Raw genomic sequence first — 12,786 nt, 5'->3', positions numbered from 1 at the left:
GGATCTCTATTGGGAGACGAACAAGGTGTGATAATGCGTAAAACACATGCAAACATCGCACTATGCAGCCTAAAAGAAAATTGGTGCGTTAAATAGAGGAAAGTGGTCCAAACGAATAACTCTTAGTGCTGCACAAGCTTTTTCAGATCCATGGCATCGAGAAAGTTCATAAATAAATAATAAATAACGTTGTTCAGATAGATTGATAATAAGAGTTAAAATCTGATCAAAAAAGTATTAAATTCTCAGATGATACGTTCGAATCTGATTTTCTCTCACTGGAAATAAAATTCTCAAGTCTGATCACATTCAACAGTAATTATAGAACGTGACAACTTCAGGCATTATCTTGAGTGAATTTTCATTTACATCCCGCATTATTAACAAAAAGGTTACTCATCTGCAAAAACACAGTCAAATAGGAGAAATTAAAACAGCGCCATTTTCTGCAGGAAACTTACTCGTTTGTGGAAAATGAAAAATGAAATAAGAATAGTCCAGGAACGGTTGTGCAATGTCTTTTCATCGACTAAAAGTAAAACATTTTCCCCGAATCTCCACAAACAATTGAGAATAGCAAATATCGGACTGTTCCACCATGTATTTTCGAAAGGATGAAGCTAATATTTAGTAGTATCAAATGCTCAAAAGTACTGCTGAAAATTTTGGCCAACCAGGCGAACACTTCGCCGAGTTTTTAAATGCCTATCCAAGCACAGGACTGTACCCCAAATCAACGACCTTGTCCAAGAGTTGACAGCTACTGTCACCCTTCCCCAAAATCAGTTCTTCCAGAAAACGTGGCCTACCTGCTCAATTTTGCGGAGGATTCCATAACCCAAACAAGTTGGAGAGTGACCTGCAGAACGGCCTGTTCATTAAATAAAGACAGTTGCAGGTTTTTTTGTATGTTTGGGACATCATTTAAGATTTCACGTCGTTCTGATTATCCAGTCACCTGAGTTTTCAAATTTGTCCTCAATTTGTCACTAGTTGCAGTAAAGCAGGGCGAATGAATATATAAGACAGCTATTTCGGGCGTTTTCTATTTTTAGGCCTCAGGCCGAAAATTTACTGTACAAATTAAAATCAGTCTGCTCTCTATTAAATCACGTCATTATTGGGTGCATTGCGTGAGAAAAGACCGACTTTTATCAGACCAGATCCGCGAACAATTATCTAGATTGACAGGTGTTTCCCGTTCGGTTGTTTGAAAAATAGACTCCAGGCCTAACATCTGAAGAGTTAGCCGTATTTTTCCAAGGAACTGCTCTTAAAAATCGTTAGAAATAAATCACTGTCCTAGGATGTCATTAATTATCACTGTCACTAAGTCCAAAATTATTTAAAATCAGTTTTAAGTGCAGATTTTATAAGTTTGTGTACATATTCTTTGCTGAATGCACAAGTACTACCAGGTGGAGTTTCGCTGATGTTTTTCTTAATCATAGCAACCCTTCTAGTCCATGGCCTCACTTGATCAACAATATTCGCCTCATTTATTGTCCGCTTGGAGATATTTTTGTTGGACAAATGTCTCAACTGTTCCCCATAGTGCAAAGTATTGAGACTATGACCAGCATTGGCCTCATCTGCTCGAACAGTGCATATCGAATATGTTTTGAAATTTCTAAAAATGTGGTCTAATAGTCTTGTCAGTTTACTCCTCCGATAAGGCACATGTTTTTGTGGCCTTGAATAACATCGAATACATTCTTTTAACTATTTGTAATCAAATGAAGTATATACAGCCAAAAGAGTGGTGTTTATACTGGCCGCTTCATTCCACGAGATCCAACTGTTGGTCTCACTGTTACAAGCTCTTTCCGAGCCTGCCAAATCGATGAAGTAAAACTCACTGAATATTACTTTGATGCTACCTTTTTGCAGATGTGTTTTCGAGTTTGACCACCAAGTGCGACCGCGACGACAAATGATGGTACCCGTCGTGGGAATCCGCCACCCGTCGAATGAGACACCCAGAGATTAACTACAAATAAAATGTTAACAAACCTGAATGAATTCATCAATGTTGGTCACTTTTGCGTGCGTCAAGTTGAGGATCTTCAATTCCCCTTCATCCGTAGAACACATTTTCAGGGACTCACTAATGCGTGTCATTTGTGAAATATACTTTCTGGTGTTCTCAGACATTAAATCGCGCAGTTTTTCGTAATAAATTTCATAGCAAGAAATGACAAGTGAGTCAACCAAGGAAAATGAATCAGACACGAACTGAAAGCAAATTCCTGGACTATCCACAATCTCAAAAAGCGTGTGTGTCTTTCCACTACATGTCTGTCCAAAAGTAAAACAAGCGCCAGATTTTCCTTTAGCAAAATGGGAGGAAAATTGAGCAATGGTTTTGCAGTACAACTCGCAATTGTTTGTATTTTCTGAGAAAACGTGGTCGAATTGAAATTCGCGATTTCTGGAGTATTTTTGAAATATTAATTTGCTTGAAACAGAGTTAACATCAAAAATGTTATTTGAATCTGTTCCATTCAAAATTGGGAAAACCCGAACGGAGATTGAAAAATGTTGGCCAATGTCGTTTTGCAGAGATGAATGCTTATTTGCTTTAGTCTGGGCTTTACATTTCTGAGCACATTTTATTAACGAGGTGTCGTCGTTCTCGATGTGTTTCAAGTCAACATGAGGTAATTCGGCGAAGCATTGCGAGTTCGTCTCTGGAATACTGTCTGTTTGAATTAGCGAGTCATTTCCGTTCTCCTCCTCGTTGGTTGTTTGTGGAATAATTACGCAGAGTACATTTTTTGGGAATTCTGTCTCTTTGCTATTTTCTTGCATATCTCTGATGTTGACGTGTGACTTGATTATGGGACTATCCATGTCTGTTTTCTCGTAATCTTCATACTTGTGAACAGTTACGTTGAACGCTTTCTTGATTTTAGTCATTTCGGCAATTTCTTTGTTGTTATGGTTATGTTTATTTTACATTTTATTTGACGGAAATTACAAATATTCGTTTTCAATAATACTTTAATCATTTTTGATTCCAGGAATCATTTTTGCTCCATTCTTACAGTTTTGGCAATTTGGGAGGTGTCGCTAATTTTATATAAAATTTACGAATCCGAACTCGCATATCTACTGACAAAGAATAAAAGAGATTTAATAGATCGACAACACCGCCAGTGCTTTCCAGCACCTCGAAAGGAGAGAAGCGTACTTGCCTGCCTGAATCACTGTGCAAATAGAGGATGTATCGACTGGAAGGAGAAGATTATTTAATACTTACTTTAAATTCTTGATATTAAATGTAAAATACTGACTTGTAATCCTCGGAAATTTTGATTAGAGTCTAGATCAGCATCGTTGAGTCTAAATGATGGAGTCGTAATATAGAAGACGCATGCAAAGTACAACCAAAACAGTTTTAATGAAACAAGACAAGTCATCAAGTTGAGGGAAAATGGGAATGACGGGATAATGGATTCTGCCAAACTCAAAGTCATTCTGAGTAATAAAATGAAAGAGGTTCATCACTTGGGGACTGAAAATGGTTGAGTTTGAAGAGTATAAATTGATTAACATATCTCAGATCATCGCTGATTATTTTAAATTATAGAAAAGGTTTGGGGAGTATAAATGATTATTATCTCTATATTAATATTATTTATTTTAAATTAATTTCATAATAAAATAAATAAATTAATTAATAATTATACGTGTATCACCATGTCTGGGTTTGTCAACTTTATGCTCGCTCTTGCTAACTATAGCGAATTATGTTAAAATCTAAAATAATTTAGGGAGGATTTACAGACAGCGATTCTAAATCAGAAGAACAGGCCAAACAAACTAATAGTGGAAGGACATGAGGAATCCTCGGATGATTCGGTGGCCTATCTATCGGAAGTAATTGGATTAGTCGATATTCCTAGTCAAAAATGGAGGAACTGAGCATTTTCTCGGGAGATGTGGTGCAGATAAGACATGGACTGCGCAACACGATAATATGTGTGGCTTCCATCGACGAGAATCCGCCAACAGGGATGAATAACGCAGTCAGACTGAGTTGGGGGGCGAGAACGAACTGCCGAGTGGGAATCGGCGACATAATCACGTGAATAGCCGCCTAATCAATTTAGTCTGAAACGAATCGATGTGCCCTACGGGAGGAAAGTGGTGATTCTCCCCTTCGAGTGCGATGGCCTGACCAACTTCACAGGGTGAGTGCCCCCTCCTCACGACAGAAACATTTTCGAGGACTATCTGAAGGGGTATTTCAAGGATGCCTACCGACCCGTCTACGAGGGGTGCAAATTCGTAATCCGGGGGTCGTTGGTGCCCCTCTCGTTCAAAGTGCTGCAATGTGACCCCTCCCCACACATCATTGTGTCCGCCGACACGTCCATCCACTGCGATGGGGACCCTCTGAAGGCCGAGGTGAGTTTGGTGAGTGACTGAGTAGGACGAGGACAGTTTGAACGACGTGGGATATGAGAACATTGGGGGGTGCCGTAAACAGTTGGCACAGATCAAGGAAATGGTGGAACTGCCTTTAAGACACCCTCAACTCTTCAAGACGATAGGAGTGAAGCCTCCACGAGGAATCCTGTTGTATGGCCCGCCCGGAGTAGGGAAGACGTTGATTGCTCGGGCAGTGGCCAATGAGACGGGCGCATTCTTCTTCCTCATAAATGGACCCGAGATTATGAGCAAGCTGGCGGGGGAGTCGGAGAGTAATCTGCGGCGGGCATTCGAGGAGGCCGAGAAGAATGCCCCCTCCATCATCTTCATTGACGAGGTGGACGCCATTGCCCCCAAGAGGGAGAAGACTCACGGGGAAGTGGAGAGGAGAATCGTGTCCCAACTACTCACATTGATGGATGGACTGAAACAACGCAGTCACGTGATTGTGATGGCCGCCACAAACCGACCAAATAGCATTGATTCTGCACTCAGGAGGTTTGGGAGGTTCGACAGAGAAGTCGATTTGGGAATCCCCGACACGAACGGGCGACTGGAAATCCTCCGAATACACACCAAGAATATGAAACTGGGGGCAGATGTGGACTTGCTGAGGATTGCCAATGAGACACACGGACATGTCGGGTCGGACATTGCCGCCTTGTGCACTGAGGCCGCACTCCAACAGATTCGCAATAAAATGCACTTGATTGACCTCGAAGACGACACTTTGGACGCAGAAGTCCTCCAGTTACTCTCCGTCGACCAGGCGGATTTCCAGTCAGCACTAATCAGTCATTCCGTAGGTATGCCCTGGAGAAGAGCAACCCGAGTGCACTCAGGGAGACCAAAGTCGAAATCCCGACGGTCACGTGGGATGACATTGGAGGGCTTGATTCTGTCAAACGAGAATTGCAGGAGCTTGTTCAGGTTGTGTGTTTGTGTCGAGTTGAAGTATCCGGTGGAATACCAGGACAAGTTTGCAAAGTATGGACTGAATGCCTCGCGGGGAGTCTTGTTTTATGGACCGCCGGGGTGTGGGAAGACTCTCCTGGCCAAGGCTATTGCGCACGAGTGTCAGGCCAATTTCATTTCCATCAAAGGACCCGAACTGCTCACAATGTGGTTTGGGGAGTCGGAGGCAAACGTGCGGGACATTTTCGATAAGGCTGCATTAGTCAGTTCATATGAGTAGGCCAGACAGGCGTCTCCCTGTATTCTATTCTTCGACGAACTCGATTCAATCGCCAAGTCGCGTGGAGGGTCCCCGGGTGATTCGGGTTGTCATTGGGATATATGAATAGGCGGATCCGATCGAGTAATTAATCAGTTGTTGACTGAAATGGACGGAATGAGCTCAAAGAAGAACGTGTTCATAATCGGGGCCACCAACAGACCCGACATCATCGACGGAGCCATCATCCGGCCGGGCAGACTCGACCAACTGATATACATTCCACTCCCCGACGAAAAGTCCCGTCTACAAATATTCAAGGCCACGCTGAGGAACTCCCCTGTTCAAGTAAAGTGTCCTTTTCATGCAGAATGTCGACTTTAATGCGTTGGTCAAGTCCACCGCCGGTTTTTCCGGTGCCGATATCACGGAGGTCTGTCAGCGGGCTTGTAAGATGGCCATTCGGTTGTCGATCGAGCATGATGTCAAGATGAAGAACCAGGTGGGTGTCCGTGTTGTATTTCAGGGAATCACGGAGTACCAAGACCCCGTCCCCTGCATCACCAATGAACATTTCACCGAAGCGATGAAGATGGCCAGGAAGTCCGTGTCCAGTTCTGAAACAAAGAAATACGAAATGTTTGCCCACAAATTTCAGCATGGGAGAGGATTTTCGGGGATGACGTAATCCGGATTTGTTTATTTTTAGGTCGGATGCTCCTCCCGAGAGCAACAATGTCGATGACGACGATCTTTATAGCTAAAACTCTTAATTTTCGGTTCTTGTTCCTTTTAATCTTTCTTTTAATCTTGCAAGTGTTCATCATTCCTTTTCATTATAGCCAATTGGGACACTTCCATGTTCGCAAGAGTGTATGCAACCTATTATGGGATGAGATAGGTCTTTGGATTGGTTCAGTCTGACTGAAGTAATAAAATAATGAAACGTCGCAGATATATTAGCCCTTGTCCCTAACTAGTCGAGGAGTTCTGGGGAAACAACAAGCATACTTGTCCTTAGCTAAGGGGATTCTGATCAGTCTCCATGTTAAGTACGCTCTTTGGATTTACGATTCCGAGTGGTTATTGCAGAAGGAGTTTCCCAATTCTTCCGGCAGAAATTTCAGAGGATACATGTTTGGCAAATATTGAAGAATATTTTTGATACAAATAATTTTCTTCAAATGTTTGAGATAATCAGAATTGAATGCCCCTTAATGAATGAAACAAAGCGTGGATCACTGTGCAATCAGGCGTTGAAAAATCCAGCATTACGATTATGTGAGAGATATAATGAAGCTGGTGCATTTAGTTTCATTTGTGTCTTGAGCTTTGCCTTAAATGAAAATAAAAACGCATTCAGTGTAGTCTGTGTCAGTAAATGAGTCTTTAGAAATAAAATACATTTATCAGGACACAATTTAGAAGCATGACAAACCAGATTTGTTTGATGAAAAGAAGAATCGTATTCTTGACTCACGTGGGGATAAAATCTGTTCAAAATTTGAAAGTGGAGATTGTAAAAATCAGCAAGTATGAGGTGTATTTGCAGTTCATATATTATGAAAGATTTTATTAAATTGTTGAGCGGCGGGGGAAAATAATTGAGCTTTGTAATAAGATATTTGGGGCCGATTCGATGAAATTGTGTCTCTTTCTTATACAATCGATAAGTCGAGAGTAAAGAATGGCTGCATGAAATTGGCAATTTGGATAAACAGGACGAAATATAAAAAGGGAGAGAGAGACCGTCAAGTGTATTAATTAAATAATAAATCTAATAGTGAATAACATATTGTTCTGTGTAATTAAAAAGTAATACGTGTTATTCTTGTTGTCTAATGTCTGATGTCCAGGACTGGTTCAATTCTATTCCTTCCGTGACTCGTTACTGGCTATTACTCACTGCTGGACTGTCCCTCCTGGGCAATGTCGGGTTGTTGAGCTATGCCTCCCTCGCCTACCTCCCCTCTCGAGTGGTCTACAATTTAGAGGGAGGATTAGTGATATATATTCCTAGATATGGCGACCCCTTACATCATTGTTGACGTTCTACCTGACTCCCCAATCCGGCTTTGTATTTCTGATGAACATGTACTTCCTCTACACTTACTCCCGCATGCTCGAGGAAGGTACTCTCCTCCCCTATCGAAGGCACTTTTATGAACAGGAAGGGGGACTACGTGTGGATGCTCATTGTTTTGTCCGTTGCTATCCTCGTTAGTACTGTGGGGATGTATTTTTTAGTTCATGTCCGTCCTCGTGGGATTCCCAGTATAGCCCATTTAATAGTCTAGTTCCTCTCCGTCCCTCTAGTTATGTCCGTGATGTATGTCTGGTGTCAGTTCAACTCAGCCCAGGTCGTCTCCTTCTGGTTCGGCACCACCTTCAAGGCTGTGTACCTTCCCTGGATTCTGCTTGCCTTCAATTTCATTCTCTATAAATCGTACATCGAGGGGGCTCAGTTGCAGGTTTTACTACGACTTGGTGGGGATTGTGGCCGGGCATTTGTATCACTTCATGGCCGTACAATACCCGACTATCCACGGCCGACCCACACTCCTCCCCACTCCATCCTTCATGTACTTATGCCACTATTCCCTTAGAACACGCATGTTTGCCGGAGACACTGTGAGAGTGCGTGGGTTTGGTGGGGATTACTCACGTGCACCCCACTACCCCTCTTGGTCGAGATGGGGGAGGGGATATTCTCTCAGGGATTAACTTAGTCAGTTCTATTTATTCTAATGATGCACAAAATCATTTCTTTCTTTACTGTCTCTCTCAAAACATATGAATGTGAGTGCTGAGGGTGTTGAATAAATCACACAATCAATAAGCATGCATGTGTTAATGATATCGACACAGAATTGTACAATCATATGAATAGGGTCGTTATAATTGGATTGATTGTCGTACTGTCAGTAATACGGGTGACCAGAGTGTGTGTCACTGGGCGGGGACACTACTGTGGGCGACTGAATGTCAAGACTGCCTGGAATATCTCAAATGATGTGAATTAATGAGATAAATCTAATTAGAGAAATCAATTATAATTAATTGGCCCACTATAAAACCATCAACTCCCACAACACAGGAATGGACAAGGCAGGGGAGGACTCGTATGACAACATGTTCAAAATACTGATTGTGGGGAATAGCAACACAGGCAAGACCTCCCTCCTCTTCCGATACGCCGACGACTCCTTCAGTACTTGCTTTGTGTCGACGGTGGGCATTGATTTCAAAGTCAAGTCCATTTTCCGTGACAACAAGCGAATAAAACTGCAAATCTGGGTAGAGGGGAGTGATGAGTGACAGGACACGGCCGGACAAGAACGTTACCGGACAATCACGACGGCCTACTACCGAGGGGATTCATTCTGGTGTATGACGTGACCAACGAAGAGTCCTTCCAGGCTGCCCGGGACTGGTTTGGGTGGGGATTGACTGAAGGATATCCCAAATACAAACTCACTCGTGGGACAACGCCCGAGTCGTCTTGGTGGGCAACAAATCTGACTTGGTCGAGACGAAGGTCATCTCCACACAGGACGGACAGGAGTTGGCCGCACATTTGGGTGGTCATTCTGACAGATAGGAGTGCGGTTCTTTGAGTCTTCTGCTAAGGAGAACATAAATGTGAAGGAAATATTGACTTGGTGTGCAGTGACCTCAAGAATAGTGCGAGCATCCCCACCGGCGACACTTCTGGGGTTGTATTGGACAAACTATCCAAATCTGTTAATTCCTGTTGCTAATCCATTCCTAATTTACTAACAGCCTCTAAACATTATATTTAAATAAATTGCGCGCTTTGATTGTGTTTGTGATGGGAAACAACAAGCGAGCTTCCATTTCCTTATATTCGAGCAATGCAGGAACCACCTCCTTCAGCTGTGCCACCACAATGCAGACCAACGACGACACTGACGAGAAACGTCTGCGAGCGACAGAAAGGGCGTTCATGGCCAAGAATAGAAAATCAGTCGATTCCTCCAAAAAGTGAAGTGGAGCCCCCAATTTAGACACTTTTCCTACTCCACCGCGGAATTGGCCGAACTGTACGGGAATTGTGTGCGTCTGAGTGTGGAAAACGTAGCCATTCAATGCCACTTCAGAAAATAACATCCAAGAACGCGTTTGGCCTGCACCTGATCGACCACTTCAGCAGCGTGATCGAGGGCAACTCGGACTACCAGATGATGACCTCCGCCCTCGATGCCAGTGTCAAGATCTACGCGGGGAGAGTGGACGCCGTCTACTCCGAGTCACACCAAGTGTGGGCCGGAATTCACAGCAAAAAGCCGGCGACTGAAGAACATGGTTGACTTGGTCCCTGACCCTCAAGAAAGTGACGAATCGACCGTCCAAGTGGAGAAAGTGCAGGAAACAGCGCCAACCAAACAAAAGCGGTGCAAGAAGAAGGCAATCATCGAAGTGAATTTGAAGAACATAACTGAGAGTGTGGCTGAGTCGGGGGACAAGGAATATTGATGTCCTCATTGTAGATGTGTGGGCTCCTCAAATCAGTCATGGCACTCGACCCAGACGCAGAGACTGTGAACGACGTGATACACAAGGCTGTCCTTCTCGACGACTCGGGGCTTGTCTCGTTGGACCCCTCCGACCAGGTGTTCCAAGTGCTCGACGAACCACTGATGGAGGACTTGCCGATCAACCTCAGTCCTTTTGTGTGTGCATTCGATAGGAGAACTCACTTTTAATGAAAAGGGACGCAATATTTTTGGGTCCTCGCTTTTTGGATTTTCATTTGCGGGGGATGGATTGGCTGAGGTAATTGCTGTGTTGACTATCCAAGGAAATTATTCAGGGAACTGATTGGGGCGGGGATTCACAAAGGTCTGAGGAATATGAGGAGATGTGCCACGACGACACTCTCCGCATTGACCTCGATGCCACGATTGTCCCCGACGTGGGAGAGGTGGCCGACCAGACATTCAATCCCCTCCTTTTGTATCCCCTTTCGATAGACAAAATTTACAGTCTGTTTTCCTCAGCGCGATCAGAATATTCGTATTTCGACACTCGTCTGCTGACCGAATTACACTCCCTGCCCCGTTCAGGTGCCAGGAATGTGCCCAGTGACTCGTGTGGTTGTGATCTTTGTCGACTGTAGTTTTGTCGGGGCAGCCCAAGAAGAGGAAGATGAAAAAGGAGACCATCGAGGGTGGTGATTGAAAAGAAGGAATTATGCAGTCACAAGAGGGAGGGCAGTCCGTTCTCCTTCGTCTCCTCGATGCTCAGAAAGGACAAGTTTGGGACCCTCAACAATACTTACCTCAAACTCCCCAAACTGAACATTCGTGATATATTCAAATTCGACTCTGTTCAGACCAGATTTATTGTTCTCCCTCATTTACTATTTCAGTCTGCCGAAACAGTCGGGGAGGACCCCTGTGTTCAAGCAGTTATTAATCAGGAGGCGGGTGACTACATGACATTGATTTGGGCACAGCCAACGACTTGCCAGTAGGCTATATTTTTCATGTGTAGAATTCTGAGACCGAAAATGGATTTGCCTGTTCGCCCGCCCAGACGTGTGTCTCTCCCTATTTGAATCTCATCGATAACCCCAATAAAGTCATGTTTCCCCCTATTTGTAGGTGGCCCTTCTCGACATTTCCTTTACCAAAAGTTCTCGGCGAGTGAATATGGAGAAACTCAAATCTGCCATTATTTCCGAGTTGGACTCCAAGCCGGTCAGAATGATTGACATATTCGACGCAGTGGCTGCCAATGTGCCACAGTCCACAAGGGATAACTTGTCGCCCGCCATGCTTTTCGTGGCCTCTCTTCATTTGGCGGGGGAAGGGGTATCCTCGTGACTATATTCATTTCGATGAGTGACAGCAACGACCAAGTCAGCTTGCAAAGACTGATTCCTTAATTTCATTAACCGTGGTGGTTTTGTGTTTATCACTCCAATGCAGTATTAAGAATAACAAGAATCGTGCAAAACAGTTATAATGAGTAGTTACGAGTGAGTTGCTTCAAACACCTGCAAAATGTACAACTCCCCCACTCCGATTCCTCACACTGAATGCAGGAGTCTTGTTCTTCCTGGGAGACCAGATTAAAGCAGTTGAATATATCGAGTAGCCAGGGATGAGTCGAGTGATCCTTCAAACTGATCCGCGCAGTGTCATTTAGATTGAGACTGTCGTGAATGTACGCCGCGGCAAAATCGCTCACGTTGTCCGTCAACTTTAGATTGCCCGTTTGGATATCGGAGACTATGTTCTCGGAATGGTTTCTGGTTATTTGTAGGTAAAACATAACTCCCAGACTCCACGAAATCATGGATTCGTAGGAAACCCGACTTTCTGCCAACCACTCGGGGGGAGAATAGGCCACATCCCCTACCGCTGTCTCACGATGGCCAACCGTAATACTTATTCTCGTCGTCGGCAGCAAAGCGCACATTGGTCAAGTCAATAATTTTGAAGGTCGCCGTGTGGAGGTCGAATATAAAGTCCTCCAGGCTAAGTCCCCTATGGTGAAGACCCTCGTTGTGGAGATGCATGATGATGCTTATACAACTCAGCACTCCCATCAGCCATCACTTGGAAGTAGCACACCTCTGTCTCCGTGAACGAATCGACCATTTTCTCGAACGTTTTAAGGGCTATGGTGTGTCGGGGGTGATTGAGGATGCAAATGTAATATTTCTTTGATACTCCAAGAGTTCTGTTTTCACCGAACACGTGCCCAAGTGTTTGTGAATGGCAATCTCCATGGGCATGACTTGCTGATTCTCCTACAAATTTGACCACAAGGGACCACGTCAGTGTGGGTGGCTGTCTCCTCTGAAATTTTGATTATAACCTTGGGATGAGGACATGATGTTTGAACCTGTCTCCGGTCAAGTATGCGAATGGCGTTAAAATTTATTCCATGGTATTCTTGGAAAGAAAGATCTTCGATCTGATACCGTGAGCGGAGGAAATCAAGTCTTTGTCTAAGTTATTGGGCAGTCGATTTATACTCTGCACATCGGGAGGGAACGGTGAGGTTTTGAGAACTTAGAATAAACATCACTGCGGCTTATAATTTGCGAATTGTTTATAACGACGGAATGTAACCGCAGTGTTGCTATGTTTAATATTTGGGACATTTCTGAGTAAATTTATAATACCGCAAATTGATTATTT

General features: G+C 43.8%; 2 protein-coding genes and 1 pseudogene across 2 annotated transcripts; 2 read left to right on the top strand and 1 right to left on the bottom strand.

Moving 5' to 3' along the window:
- Positions 1-2,004: 2,004 nt before the first annotated feature.
- Positions 2,005-2,919, bottom strand: LOC115229991 (kinesin-like protein KIP2). Its single transcript, XM_029800244.1, has one exon. The coding sequence runs from the start codon at positions 2,917-2,919 to the stop codon at positions 2,005-2,007; it is 915 nt and encodes a 304-aa protein (XP_029656104.1).
- Positions 2,920-3,914: 995 nt separating this feature from the next.
- On the top strand, positions 3,915-6,299 carry LOC115229989 (transitional endoplasmic reticulum ATPase-like). The gene is made up of 3 exons (XM_029800243.1): positions 3,915-4,031; positions 4,439-5,614; positions 5,982-6,299. The coding sequence occupies exons 1-3, from the start codon at positions 3,915-3,917 to the stop codon at positions 6,297-6,299; spliced, it is 1,611 nt and encodes a 536-aa protein (XP_029656103.1).
- Positions 6,300-7,703: 1,404 nt separating this feature from the next.
- Positions 7,704-9,391, top strand: LOC115229988 (annotated as a pseudogene).
- The last annotated feature ends 3,395 nt before the right edge of the window (positions 9,392-12,786 follow it).

This window comes from Octopus sinensis, unplaced genomic scaffold, assembly GCF_006345805.1.
Source record: "Octopus sinensis unplaced genomic scaffold, ASM634580v1 Contig14003, whole genome shotgun sequence".
NCBI lineage: Eukaryota > Metazoa > Mollusca > Cephalopoda > Octopoda > Octopodidae > Octopus > Octopus sinensis.
Note: the sequence above shows the minus strand (reverse complement) of the source record. Positions and strands in the feature narration are given on the sequence as shown.